The 13,151-nt window shown below is 46.3% G+C and overlaps 1 protein-coding gene across 3 annotated transcripts in view; it reads right to left on the bottom strand.

The window, feature by feature from the left end:
- Positions 1-639: 639 nt before the first annotated feature.
- CC2H3orf52 (chromosome C2 C3orf52 homolog) overlaps positions 640-13,151 on the bottom strand; it is a 33,345-nt gene continuing 20,833 nt past the window's right edge. The window contains exons 4-6 of one of the 3 annotated variants that reach the window (XM_053220842.1): positions 9,969-10,039; positions 6,488-6,557; positions 640-2,101 (exon numbers count right to left, since the gene is read on the bottom strand). In XM_053220842.1, the coding sequence (XP_053076817.1) occupies positions 2,054-2,101; positions 6,488-6,557; positions 9,969-10,039 (189 nt within the window). In that variant the 3' untranslated portion in view covers positions 640-2,053. Of the gene's footprint in view, positions 2,102-6,487; positions 6,670-9,968; positions 10,040-13,151 lie in introns of all 3 variants that reach the window. The other 2 variants (XM_027077718.2, XM_027077717.2) reach the window with 2 other exon arrangements.

Below are 13,151 nucleotides of genomic sequence, written 5' to 3'. Positions count from 1 at the left end.
AAGTCGGCCGCTTAACCAACTGAGCCACCCAAGCGCCCCGGTTTCTCTTCTTAAATCTTTCAATTGCTTCACAGATAGTTGTTGAAACCTTATCATGCACCAGGCATTGTGCTCACCGTTAAGATGTGTGGCGACCCATAAACTCATCTCCAATTGCAGAATAGTGTATACGTGAGTGCCATTTTTTTTCCAGACACTTCAACATGCTTTAGTCACAAAGTTCAACTCTTTCCACAGCACATGAACCAAAGAGCCACACCTATGGAAAGTCTTCTGTGTGATTCACAAGGGGTCAAAACCCAAGAAAATGTACTTGCCTCTCAGGAGAAGGGAAAACCACACCATCCTGTCTCCACACAGGAACAGGTCCTTCCTTCTGGCCCCAGGCCCTTGAGACACCTGGTCCTACTGGGAGAGCCCTGGGAGGAACTGGAAGATAGAGAGAGGGCCCTTCCCCGCTCTCACTGGCACGGAGGACCCAGCCCACCCCAGCCCATCCAGCTCAGTCTTACTCAGAAGGGGAAGCTGCCCTCAGGGAAATGAAAAAAATCAGTTCCAACACCATTAACTGCAAGAAAATGCCAGCCCAAATCATGGCCCTGGGGAGTCAACAGCTACGAAGCAATAGTAATGTGACAATGACCACGCAAAAATAATTTATTGTAAATATTTTTAAATCCTTCTCCATTAAAGTTACTCATTACATTCTACAAAGTACAAACACACTAAGATTTACATTTGACATGTAAAAAATAAAGAGGAAGAAGGGAAATTCACCTATTTCGCTAGTTTAAGGAACTATCCTCAAAATGGCACATCAAGTTTACAATAAATGCACCCTCTAGTTAAATAAGAAAGCAAATTCACATTTTCCAGAGTCCTGGATCTCAAAAAGACCAAGGCAAATCTGGCCTGACACGCACATTTGGACACAACCCCATATACAATAGCCCCTCATACTGATGTCCACCCACAGCCAATTTAACTGAGACACCGGGGCTAAGACTCTTATTATATGATCACAACACTCCCTCTTGGAAAGTTTCCAGCAAATCAATTTTCCCCACAAAACAAATACTGTGCTTCCTCGTGCTAGGCAATTCTGTACCCACAGATGATCAACACAGTCACTAATGCTCCCCTCAGCCTGCAAACAAGTTGGCATTAAGCCTCCAACAGTTTCTTTCCAACAGAGAGTTGGCAATTGCTTCAAACCATCTTCAATAAGATAAACCATCATTGCCTGAAGACACGGAGTTTTATAGGAAGGCCAGTAACATTGGACAATAAAAATCCCGGGCATGGTATCTACAGCACAGGGCTAGGCAGCCTTAATGTTTCTCGGATGGAAGTGTGACAAACTGTAAATTGGCAAAACTATCCCAAATGATAGCTGTGTGTTCAAACCCCCAAGCTTTCCAAAAGTGGGGTTCAGGAGTCACGGGAGCAATAAGAAGACGGGAAATAAACACGCGTGGTATTTCCGTAGCCATACATAACACAGCGATAGCGGATAATGTGGCCAAGGCCGGTTTGCAGGTCACGAAATAGACACAGAACTCTGCTGCTGTGGTCTTGTCCAGTGCCTTCCTCACAGTCTTGCTTGGAGGTAGATCAAATATCACATCGGGAGTGGGGGAATGGGAGGGGATTTCAGAGAGCGAGGGGCTCAGTTGTCCCTCACCCCTGCCTACCTACTGTGTTCTCTTTCCACCTGAGGAGATCCCACCTCAAAGGTCACCTTTGCACTAAAGAGAAAGTGTCCACATGTGGGTGGGGGCAACTAGTGCTCCAAGAATAGCAGTAGCCCCACGTGGCAAGCTCCGCCCACCTACCCCGTAACCCCCCACCCCACCCCACCCCCAACCCCACTGCGGGCTTCCTGCCTCTGTCAAGGCTGAACCCAGCCGCAGTAGCTCGCAGGTGCTGTTTTGCTGGAGACGGAGCCAGACCTCATAAACGCAGAATGGGGGGGAGAGTCCATTGCCAGTCCTTCCACGTTAATTCACAGGATCCCTTCTAGAAAATGACATGAATTCTCTCATCCCCACACTCAGTGGAGCACTGCTTTCAGATACAGACTGGTATCCACCGCTTCATTCTGAAAAGAAAATACAAACGGAAGTCATTAATTTTTTTTAAATCATGATTATTGTACAGATTTATGCTTTCATTTTATTTCACTGGGTTCGAAAATAAACTCTTATGTAAACTTGAAATGCCTATAAATCCCTAACAGAGGAAGTTTTCTCTTCGGTCAATACACACATGTATCTCTGAATGCTTTTCTTTTGTTTTTTTTTTTTCTTAAATTTTTATTTTTATTTGATTTTGAGAGAGAGAGAGATAGCCCCCAAGCTGGGGAGGGGCAGAGAGAGAGAGAGAGAGAGAGAGAGAGAATCCCAAGCAGGCTCCACACCATCAGCATGAGCCAGTTGCAGGGCTCGAACTCACCAACCAGGAGATCATGACCTGAGCCAAAATCAAGAGTGGGACCTCAACTGACTGAGCCACCCACGTGCCCTAGAATGCTTTTCAAAACACAGATAACCCGTTGCTCATTTGGGTATGATTCACGATAACATTTTGTTGAAGCCTTTTGGGTGCTGAGGACATTTAAATGATGTCCGTTTTCATAATCTATTAGCCTCTAGCTAATAGATATCTACTAGCCTCTAAATTTTCAGTGTGTTAAATGGTATACAATAGACTGTGAGCAAGTCTGATGAGGGAAATGGCATGGACCTGGCCTGACCAAGGTGGAGATGCCCATGCAAGGACCTGAGGACCATCACATGGAGGGTCCGTGCACTGCCACAGGGTCCTCACAGTTGACATTTGGGGCTGGACAAATCTTTGTAGTAGTGTAGCAGGATTCTCGCACAGAGAGTCGTGACACAGAGGCTTTTCTTTCCAGGAAGCAACTTCACCCATGCCGGCGCCGCTTAGTTGGGTTCGTACCCGAAGCACTGAGCCCGGAACGGCAGGTAGCGTAGTTTTTTATATACATTTTCTATTTCTTTGTCTCCCTATATGGTCACACACAAACATCAGCCTGATTAAGTGGTCTCATGCTATAGGGTCATGAGGGATGTTGTCACGCATGCGTCCGGCCAGGTTGCCTTGAGGTTTTGGTTTTTTTGTTTTTCTCCCCCCACAGGGGAAAAACCTCTACCACAGTAGAGAGGGGCCCTGTGCCTTGTAAGATGATCAGACGCTGGTATCTAGATGCTAGATGCTAGTATCTCATATACGCACCCAGTCGTGACAACTAAAAACATCGGCAGACATTACCAGCTACCCCGAGGGGGCGGTGGAGGGGCAAAACTGCCCCCACTTGAGAATTAGTGCCTCTTGGCTAAACTTTCCAAGATTCCTGGAAAATCAATACACAACCTAAGCGATTTTCCTAGATACCAAGCAGTCCTGTCAAAACCGGAACGCACACGTTGGCTCCTCTGCCGGCAGCCAGCTCATCAGTTTACCCCCAAAATGTGCAAACAGGATTCACTCTTCTCACTGCCTGCAGCGTTTTCCTCTTTTCTCTCACACAAATCTGGCTTTTGCCTTCATTTAGTCTAGCTGAGTCCTTCACATATGCGAAAACAGTACAAAATAACTACCCCAGGTCAAGATGTCTAAAATAACTCGTGCTGCCATTTTACATTTGTAAAACAGACTGACCCCCGCCCCATCCCCAGGCCCCCAAACACCCATAAAGTGAAGGAGCTCAAAAATAGCGGAAGGGGGAGGTGAGATCTAGTAAAGCAGTTCCCTTACCCTTGAGGGCGGCATGCTATGTGACCAAAGTCAGACGGAGAAAGGCAAAATGTTGCACAATCTCACTTACACGTGGAATCTAGGAAAAACAAACTCATAGAAAAAGAGACCAGATGGGTTGCAGAGGGAGAGGGCCGGGTGAAGGTGGTCAAAAGGCACAAACTTCCAATTGTAAAATAAATAAGTTCTGGGGGTGGAATGTACAGCATGAGGGCTAGAGTTAACACTGCTGTGTGGTACCTTTGAAAGTTGCTAAGGGAATCAATCCTAAAAGCTCTTATTACGTGGGAAAATATTTTTTTAAGTTTACGTATTTTGAGAGAGAGAGAGAGAGAGAGACTGGGGAAGGGGCAGAGAGAGAGGGAAAGAGAGAGAATTCCAAGTAGGCTCTGCACTGACAGTGCAGGGCTTGATCTCACGAACTGTGAGATCATGACCTGAGCCAAAATCAAGAAGTCAGACACTTAACCAACTGAGCCAACCTGGCGCCCCTGGAAAAAGAATTTTAAGAATCATTGTTCTTTGGAGTGGCTGGGTGGCCCAGTCAGTTAAGTCCTGGCTTCAGCTCAGGTCATGATCTCACAATCCGTGAGTTCGAGCCCCCCATCAGGCTCCACACTGTGCAGAGCCTACTTGGGATTCTCTCTCTCTCTTACTCTCTCTCTCAAAATAAATAAACTTAAAAAAAAAAAAGAAGAATCATTGCTCTTTGCAGAATTGGAACAGCATCTCTGTGGGAAACTGGTTGCCCAGAGGATCACGGGAGGCGGGTGGGGTAACCCTCAGACCCACAGTGCGGTGAACATGGAAAACTGGTCTAAGAACACATGGGGTCTCACTGGGTCCCTCCCAGGGGCCTCTGCTCAGCCAACCTATCCCTGATTGAGCTCATCCCCTCCCTTAGCCTGCCTGCTTTTTCGGGGTCTCTCTTCTTCCTTCCTCACTCTTCCCAAATGGTCACTGCGTTGTCTCCCATTGGACTGATACACTCCTGAGGGTATCAAATGGCTCAAACACTGCACATGCACGCTCTAGAAAGTGGACGCGGGGTTATAGAAACCCCCACCCCCAGCAGAAAGGTCTGAGAGGAACAATGATACAATCTCCTGCTTACTCCTGGCTGCATCCTTTGGGCACCTGCCGCCGTCTGGCCCCGGGGATATGTCTCTAAAGCCATCTGTCTGAGCTCAAATTCTTCCCAAGCTCTCCCCAGGCTCACAAGCCACTGCCCTCTGAGTGGCCCTCCCACCCTTATAACCCTCTCAATTTTTTCTCACCCTCCTCTTCTACTTTCCCTGCCTACCTTTGGAAAGAGCTGGTAACCACCAAAGTACAGAGGGGGCTCGGAAAATCGAGATCACTCATGACACAGCAACGGCCACCAGATGCATCTCAGGCAGCTGCACCTCCCTTCTCTCACCTCTTCATACAGCAGGGGGTTGAAGGGTTTCCTCCCTTCCTTCCTTCCTTGCCTCCCTTCTTTCCTTCCTCCCTTCTCTCTCTCTCTCTTTCTAAAATTCCTGTTGAGGGGTGCATAACCTCTTCACCCTACACTTGGATGCTCTCTGTCTGGCCCACAGACACACTTTACTTATTCAGGTAAGTAAAACTGCTCTGTGAGGAAGCAATTCATTCTCAGTGAGCTTAAATTTGGCCCTCTGAATATCATTCATTCTACTTATTTGGGAAAAAGCAAGCTTTAAGAACTGCTTTATATAACTCTACACCGTCTTAAACAAGGATTAGCCTACTTTCACTTCCCGTCATCAAGAAATGCCAGTAGAATAAACACCCCTTCTCATACTATGTAGGAACAGGAGTACTTGCCAATCTGTCCTGCTCTTCTGATTCTAGGCTGGCTGGCACCGTGCCTGGTGCTAACTACATCTCCTAATTTGCCTTTTTCACTCATTTAACTGGCATTTACTACTACCGGTGTGCAGAAAGTATTTCCGGCGGATCGCAGATGATGAAATATACAAGATGGTCGGCATTATGGGCTAACTAACAAGGGCCCGGGCCCCTCCAAGCGAGGGATCAGGGTGGGAAGTGAGACCAGAGGTCAGGCCGAAGCTCCCAGTACAGACGCAATGGAGGCGCATCTCCAAGGCTTGTGGTTACTTCTCCTCCCCACCTTCCTTTTCACCGGGTTTTGTGCAAAGTCTTAAAAATTCTCAGGTTCTGACAAGCAGGGTGTTTTCCGTGCTGATGAAAAGTAACATACCAATGTTCTCATTCCACTCTTGGTTTCAAAAGTAGATGAGTAAGTTGATTAACTTTCCAAAGAGGCTGATTTGCCCTTTCACGCCCCTCTGTTAATGTAATAGACTCAGTGGCCTTCAACAGAAAAAGGAGATCGGTTTCTCATACTGAGATAATCTTTCAATGATTTAGCGGTATCATTCGTTCCAAATTCAATACTTCTCTTGTGAAACCGTGGCATTTTCATGAAGCTCACCAATGATGTTGCAAAGTGGGATATGGGACTCCAAATGTGGGTGAGCTACAACAGGGAAACATTTAGCCTCATCTTTACAATTTAATTATTTTTTCCCACCTACTCTGTCTGCTCATGGAGGCAGGACCGTGTAACCTCCTCCATGGAGCGTGAACATCACTTGCGCAGAAATCAAACCAAACCAGCTGCCCTCCATCTGGTTCACTTACTGAAGGTCACAACTCTGCCTTCCTGACTTCTTCGACTTACCGTAGAGCAAGAGGGATGCTGGATCAAGCCCCAAAGTCTCACAACCGGACACTCTCTGATCATGGAGATCCTGTAGTAAAATGCCCAGCACCAACTCTTTATTCATCATATACTTCATAAAACTGTCATCTTCTGAAGGAACCCCAAATTGCAGGTGGTAGGCTACGGTGGCATTTTCACTGCTGAAAGGCACGCCAAACAGACACAGCAACACAGATCAACAGCATCACACTGCAACCCAGGAAGCTAACTTTAGCAGGACCCTCTTTCTAGTTCCTCATGTTCCTCCAGTACAAAAAGGCAAAGGACACACTGTCCTAGAAGAACTCTCTTCTGTAATCTCGCCGCAGAAAGCTGAGATGACCCTAACCTCTTCCTTCCACCTAAAACCCATCCTCTAGGAGACCCCTGGGAGAGGCCCTTGAAGGGAGAGTCGCCATCCAGCTACTGTCAAGGACGATCCAAGGGCTGGCCCATCCTCTGCCCCAATACCAACCTTTTATCCCCTGAGGCAGGGAAGCCCTGTTCTCCTCTTGTATTCCCTTCTCCACATCCTCACGCTCCACCCTCTCCCTGCCCCAAGTGACTGTCACAGCTGTTTGGTTTAACCAGTTCATTCCTTAACCTACAAAATGTCTGAGGTAGGACGCAAAGCTCCCTGCCACCAGCTGGCTCCAGAATTCCCGAATTCCCACCGGCTGCCCTGTGTAGCGGCAGCATATCACAGCTCCAAAGTGAGACCTGTTTTCTGTCCAATTTCCACCTCCCGAGGCTCTCAGCTTTGCAACTCTCAGGAAAGGGACCTAAGGAAAAGGGGTCTTCATCTTCCTAGAACATTTTTCCAGTCCCAAAATGAAAATAATCATAGGGCTATCTTCGGTTAATTAGTAGCTTACCCTGGCTGGTTAAATGCTACCTCGACATACAGGTTTTTCAAAGTTATCCGCATACTTTGGTTCAAGAAGGCCCTGATTAAGAGCCTGCAATAAAATAATTAAGAGGTGGCCACATCTGAGACTCTCACCCTAGGGCAGTTTTTGACTGACCTGCCTGCCGCTCCCGGGAGCCTGGATCAGAACGCCGGTCCTGCTAAGGACGGGGAATGAGCCCCCTCTTGTGGCCAGAGGTCACATAGGCCACTATTCTCGTATTCATGTGGCTGCCGGTTTATAACCCGTGACAGCCAAGCAGTGTGCCAAACTCCGCAGTTCGGATGAACAAAATACCATCAAGACTGTGGAGAACCTCTCGGTTTACGTGTGCTGCTACGGATGGGCTGCAAAATGCACGTTCAGGCTCTCAGCCAGAGACACAAGTGTGCAGGTGTCATTACTTGTTCCCCGTGCTCCACCTGCCAGTTATTGCTATCGATGGTCAACATCAAGGTTGACCATTGATAGCACATCAAGCTGCACATCAAGGCGTACAGCCACCCTGCACTCCCACAGGTGGGCAAGGTCTCAGGCTGGCTTATGGAAAGGATCACAGGCTGACTTTCAGAAGACTAGACCAGAAGTTTTTGAAAGAGAGGGTTGCCCTGCCTAACCCAGCCTGGCTGGCCCAACCTAGTCCCACCACATCAGGTCACCCACTGGGGGAGTTTACATTAAGGCTAGATCTTGAGGGGAAAGGAGGGATTTTCAGGAAAAACAGAGCCATGTGGGCTTCGCCTCAGCTGCCCACTATTAGAGTGCGCCTGGCAACTGACGAACCAAAGGCCATTTTCGCAGGTTCCTGTTGGGCTGGGGCAGGACTGAGGTCACTATCCCGTGTAGACACAAACCTGGCTGCCAGGGGTCTCTGGCTGTCTCCTGCCCGCTAGCGGCAGCACCTTTTGGGGGACAATGGTTTTTGTTTCTTACTCATCCCAACACTGTTAAAACGCTGCCTGGACCTCTTAAAATGCAACAAAAGTGCTTCCCGTACAGAGCTCCTCTACCCAAAATCCTAAAGTCTCAGATTTTTCTTTCAAATAACTCGTAAAAACAAATTCTCTAACATTTAATCTTCAGATTTCTAGCCACATTTGGTTCAACCTTCTAATGTTTTTGTTTTGTTCCCTCCAATGTCTACCCCAGCCCATTATGCAGCCCCACCTCCTCTAAACCCATAATATGGGGGCTGGATTCTCAGAAAGACCCTTCAGGCTGAGTGTCTTTCCTTTCTCAGCTCTGTCTTTAAATTGCAAGTCGGGGCTAGTATATATAGTATATATATAGTATATATATATATATATATATATATATATATATATATAGTATGTATATATATAGTATATATATATATAGTATATAGATATATATATAGTATATATATATATATATAGTATATATATAGTATATATAGAGGAAAATGTGCTGGGCTTTTTTATCGGCATTTTAATACCAGTAATTTGTGATTAAAACGAGCAATGTCAAAGATGTAACCGTAAGGTGATATGCACAGTGGGGGGTCCATAAAGAAAGAGGGATGGAGTTGTCAAGGCAACCCGCCACTGTATGCAGTTTCAGACTTCAGGTCCCTTTTGGCCCTATCCCGTTGTGCTATCACCTCGGTTGCTTCCCCCCTGTACTAATGCTTCCCCCCCTGTACTAAAATTATGGTCTGGGAAATTTATAGTTTGAGAAGCAGGAATCCCAATATAATACTATCTCTTTTTGAAGATAATACTATCTGTGATGGTCACATTCCAGAGATATCTTAAGAATAGTGGATAAGAAAGCTTTGTCATGTAAATCTTCTCCTAACAATACAAAAAAATAATCAGATGACACCCCTACACACATACACCTTTTATCTAGGTTCTATAGATAGAGACAAAAATATTTAGGATTAAGAGATATATAAAGAAAAACTATATATATGCATGTATTTACTATACATGTATAATATATAAAGTATATATGGTAAGTACATGAATAGAAGAAATCACACCAAACTGTTGATGGCAGCCTGTTCAGTAGAAGGGAGCAGAACATACCATGTGTATGGAATTGACTAGAACATGCAATATCAGGGGTAGTAGGTGGGGTGGAAGGAAACGGTAGACTTTTCCTGTATGAGATGTCTTTATATTTTTAATATTGTATAAGGGGCATGGACTCCTGTATTCCTTGTGTTCCTCAAAAGCAAAAGCTAGTATCTGGATTATACCATTTACATCACGTCACTATCTGAGATCTATTTCTATTCTTACCCCTAGCTTATTGGAGCATCTGCAGGAATGGTTTACCTGGGAGTGGCTTCTCCTCTCTTCCATGCGACCCTGTTGAGTCATATAATTAATCAGGGCTTCACTTCGCTCCTTTGTAAAATCAGGGAGTTGAGCTAGTAAGTTTCCAAAAACCCTTCCAAAGCCAAAGCCATCACATCCCATCATCAGTTCCTTTTGTGCTTTGACACTCAGGAAGTCCTTCTAGACAAATGGTGATGGGGGTTGCTTTCCAGAGAAAGAGCAACGTGGCATGCTTCACATTCTTACCTGAAGTCCGTAATTTCCACTGAAGTAAAGTAACGACTCAGAGACGGGGATGAACTGTACACATCTGTGAGCTAAAAAAAACAGGAACAAGGAAAACAACCACACGTGTTACAGATGGATCATATTGCGTCTGTATCACCTGACAAAGCAAAACCCTCATAGACAGAGATTCCACACTAGGTAGGAATTGACTTATCCAGAGGCCCCGGACCGAGAAACAGGAAGGTGTGGGCCTACCCCAACTGAAACTCAAGCTAACACTCATTTAAAAGGAGCAAGTGACCAGGCTGGGATTTTCAACATCTCTTACGTGTTGTGCTGACCCCTGTAGCCTTCACGCCGGGAGTGGTCTGCAGCCAGAGCCCAACAAACCCCAAGACCCTAGGCAGGAGACAACACGGCAGGGGCTGGGACGGTGGCAGAACAGGCCACCCGGGGCCTGGCACACCACTGGACAAGGGCTTCTTCTCTCCTTTCCGCAGAGCTTTACTGTAAGGAGAAACAGCCACGGAAGCCACAGGAATAGCACCTTCCCCTGGGTAATGGGACCAAATGGAGCTGGCCTCTAATTGCAAAGATACAGAGTCCTCGTTTTATGCATGAAATACTGCAATCGCACACAAAAAATGGCAGCTGTGTTCCCAATACCCAGGTTTCGTGACTTCACATTTTCCTGTACTTAGTTCAGCCCTTTATTTCAAAAACAAAACAAAGCTAAACTGCCTCCTACACACTATTTTTCCTCCCTCCCTTCCCCAGTACGAATCATTGTCCGCAAGTCGGCGCGTATCCTTTTCACGCCATGTTTTTCCAAATGTAATAGTTCCTTGCGTAACATAACAATTCATAATTACTTTGTGTTTTTATGCAAATAAAAGGTGCCATAGTCTACACGTTCTTCTTTTTTTCACTCCAAATTACATTTGATAACTCCCCATGATGGTACATAGAGACGGAGGTCATTCACGCTAACTCCTAACTCCTGCGGAGTCACCACTGACTGAACGGTCACTGAATGGTCACACCAACCCTTCCATCCCCCTATGATGGCCACGTGCACTGTTGGCACGAATCTCCTCTTATCACAAACCATGCCCAAGCAATCACCCTTGAACATTTCTGCGCCGCTCTTCTTGTACGCGTAAAAGTTTCCCTTGAGTCTGTGCAGAGCAATGGAATCACTGGGTCCAAGAAGGGATGCGTCTCCAGCCCACCTAAATGTTGCCACACTGCTCTCCATCTCAGCAAGTGTGTTACATTTCCCGCGGCCTTGCTGGCACTTAGCGTTACCAGGTTTTGGGGTTTTTAATTATTGCCAATCTAAGGGGTACAAAATGGTTTTCCATATGCATTTTTACTAGTGGGATTGGAGAATCTTTTCATGTGTGTTTACGAACTCTGGGATTTCTCACCTTTGAATTATTATCGGTTTCCTGTCTTTCTCTTGGGTTGCCTGTTCCTTGGCGGTATCTGCAACTTCTGGATCTGGAATGTTTGGTGTTATAGTCTAAACGCTAGCTGGTGTTACATTACAAATACCTTCTCCAAGCCTTTGATTAGCCTTTTCCTCACATTTCAGAGATAGGAATCCTAGCCTAAAAGCAGTGCCCTGAGGGGAGCTCCACTCGTTTTGTCTCCCACCTACTTCCCAACAGAATCTCCAGGCGCTTACATTTCCACAAACGTGCCCACTGAATTCACCTGGTGCCAATTCAATCTCCTGAAGGTGGAGCGGGTGGGGGGTGGGGGGGGGGTGGGGTGGGGATCAGAGCACCTACAGTTTGTATGCCTCCAATCTTGTCACTTTTGCCGTGCTCTTTACAAGAACCTGACATAAGAGGCATTACTACCTCTTCCCCTTTCGTTAATAAAGGACACAGCTTTCAGAAAGGTCATGAAACCTGCCCAAGGCCACTCTGCTCACAAAGAATCCAGTCCTAGGTGTTACAGACACTAAATCCCCTCCTCCTCACATGTTACCACACTACCCAGTGAGGATGAAGCAAGAAGGAAAGTGTCCTGAATACCAAGGAGGAAAGAAGCATAAAGTGATAAGAACTTCAGAAAAAAATGACTAGGTCATCTTACAGTTGTTGAGCCTCAGAGAAAAGAAAGCTGCCAACAGGTCCATGCAAGAAGTAAGAAGGTGGCTCTCACAGGGTTGCACAGAACAACAGGAAGGAGGAAGAGGAGGAGGAGAAAGAGGAGGAGGAGAAGGGGGGGGGAAATGCTAGCGATGGTGTTCTTTCCACGCACTTCCTTACATACACACAAACACACACACGTATTATGGAAGAGATTATGTCCTTCCAGCCTTCTCTGTTTCCTGTCTCCTCTTCCTTTTTAATCCTTAGGGTCTAGTACTATTTTGCATATAGTAGACTCTCAGAAAAAATGTCATTTAAATAAATACATTTATTTTTGTTTATTTTTTAAAATGTTTATTCATTTTTGACAGAGAAAGAGAGAGAGAGAGAGAGAGAATGAGTAGGGGAGGGGCAGAGAGAGAGGGAGACACAGAATCCGAAGCAGGCTCCAGGCTCTGAGCTGTCAGCACAGAGCCCGACGTGGGGCTCGAACTCACCAACTGTAAGATCATGACCTGAGCTGCAGATGGATGCTCAACAAACTGAGCCACCCAACACCCTTTATTTATTTACTTTTAAATGTTTATTTTTGAGAAAGACAGGGGAGGGGCAGAGAGGCAGGGAGAGAGAGAATCCCAAGTAGGGCTCCTTGCCGTCAGTGCATAGCCCCATGCAGGGCTTGAACTCACAACCGTGAGACCATGACCTGAGCCAAAACCAAGAATCAGACACTTAACCGACTGAGCCACTCAGGGGCCCCCTCAGAAAAAAATTTTAAGCTAAAATTTTATGTTAAGAGCTGAAATGGTATATCAGATCCCTTTTAGTGTCCGCTCTATGATTCTGATTCTTTTTGGTGACACGTCCCCTGCTGTCATTAGGACATGTTCACATATCTGGGAGCCGTTAACCACATTACTTTGGCCCAAAGAAGTGAAATGAGGGACCTCTCACCCCTTGCTCTGGTGTCCCACGCTGTGCCTATGAGGCTGGGTGTACCCTGAGCAAGGCGCCCAGTGAGCTACCAGAATTGGGCAGAGTCGCTAATTCGGGACCAGGGAGACAGCTTCCCTGTGTTACTGGAGAAGCCACTGTT

The sequence above is a fragment of the Acinonyx jubatus genome, chromosome C2, assembly GCF_027475565.1.
Source record: "Acinonyx jubatus isolate Ajub_Pintada_27869175 chromosome C2, VMU_Ajub_asm_v1.0, whole genome shotgun sequence".
Lineage (NCBI taxonomy): Eukaryota > Metazoa > Chordata > Mammalia > Carnivora > Felidae > Acinonyx > Acinonyx jubatus.
This window is presented reverse-complemented; position numbering and strand designations above follow the sequence as displayed.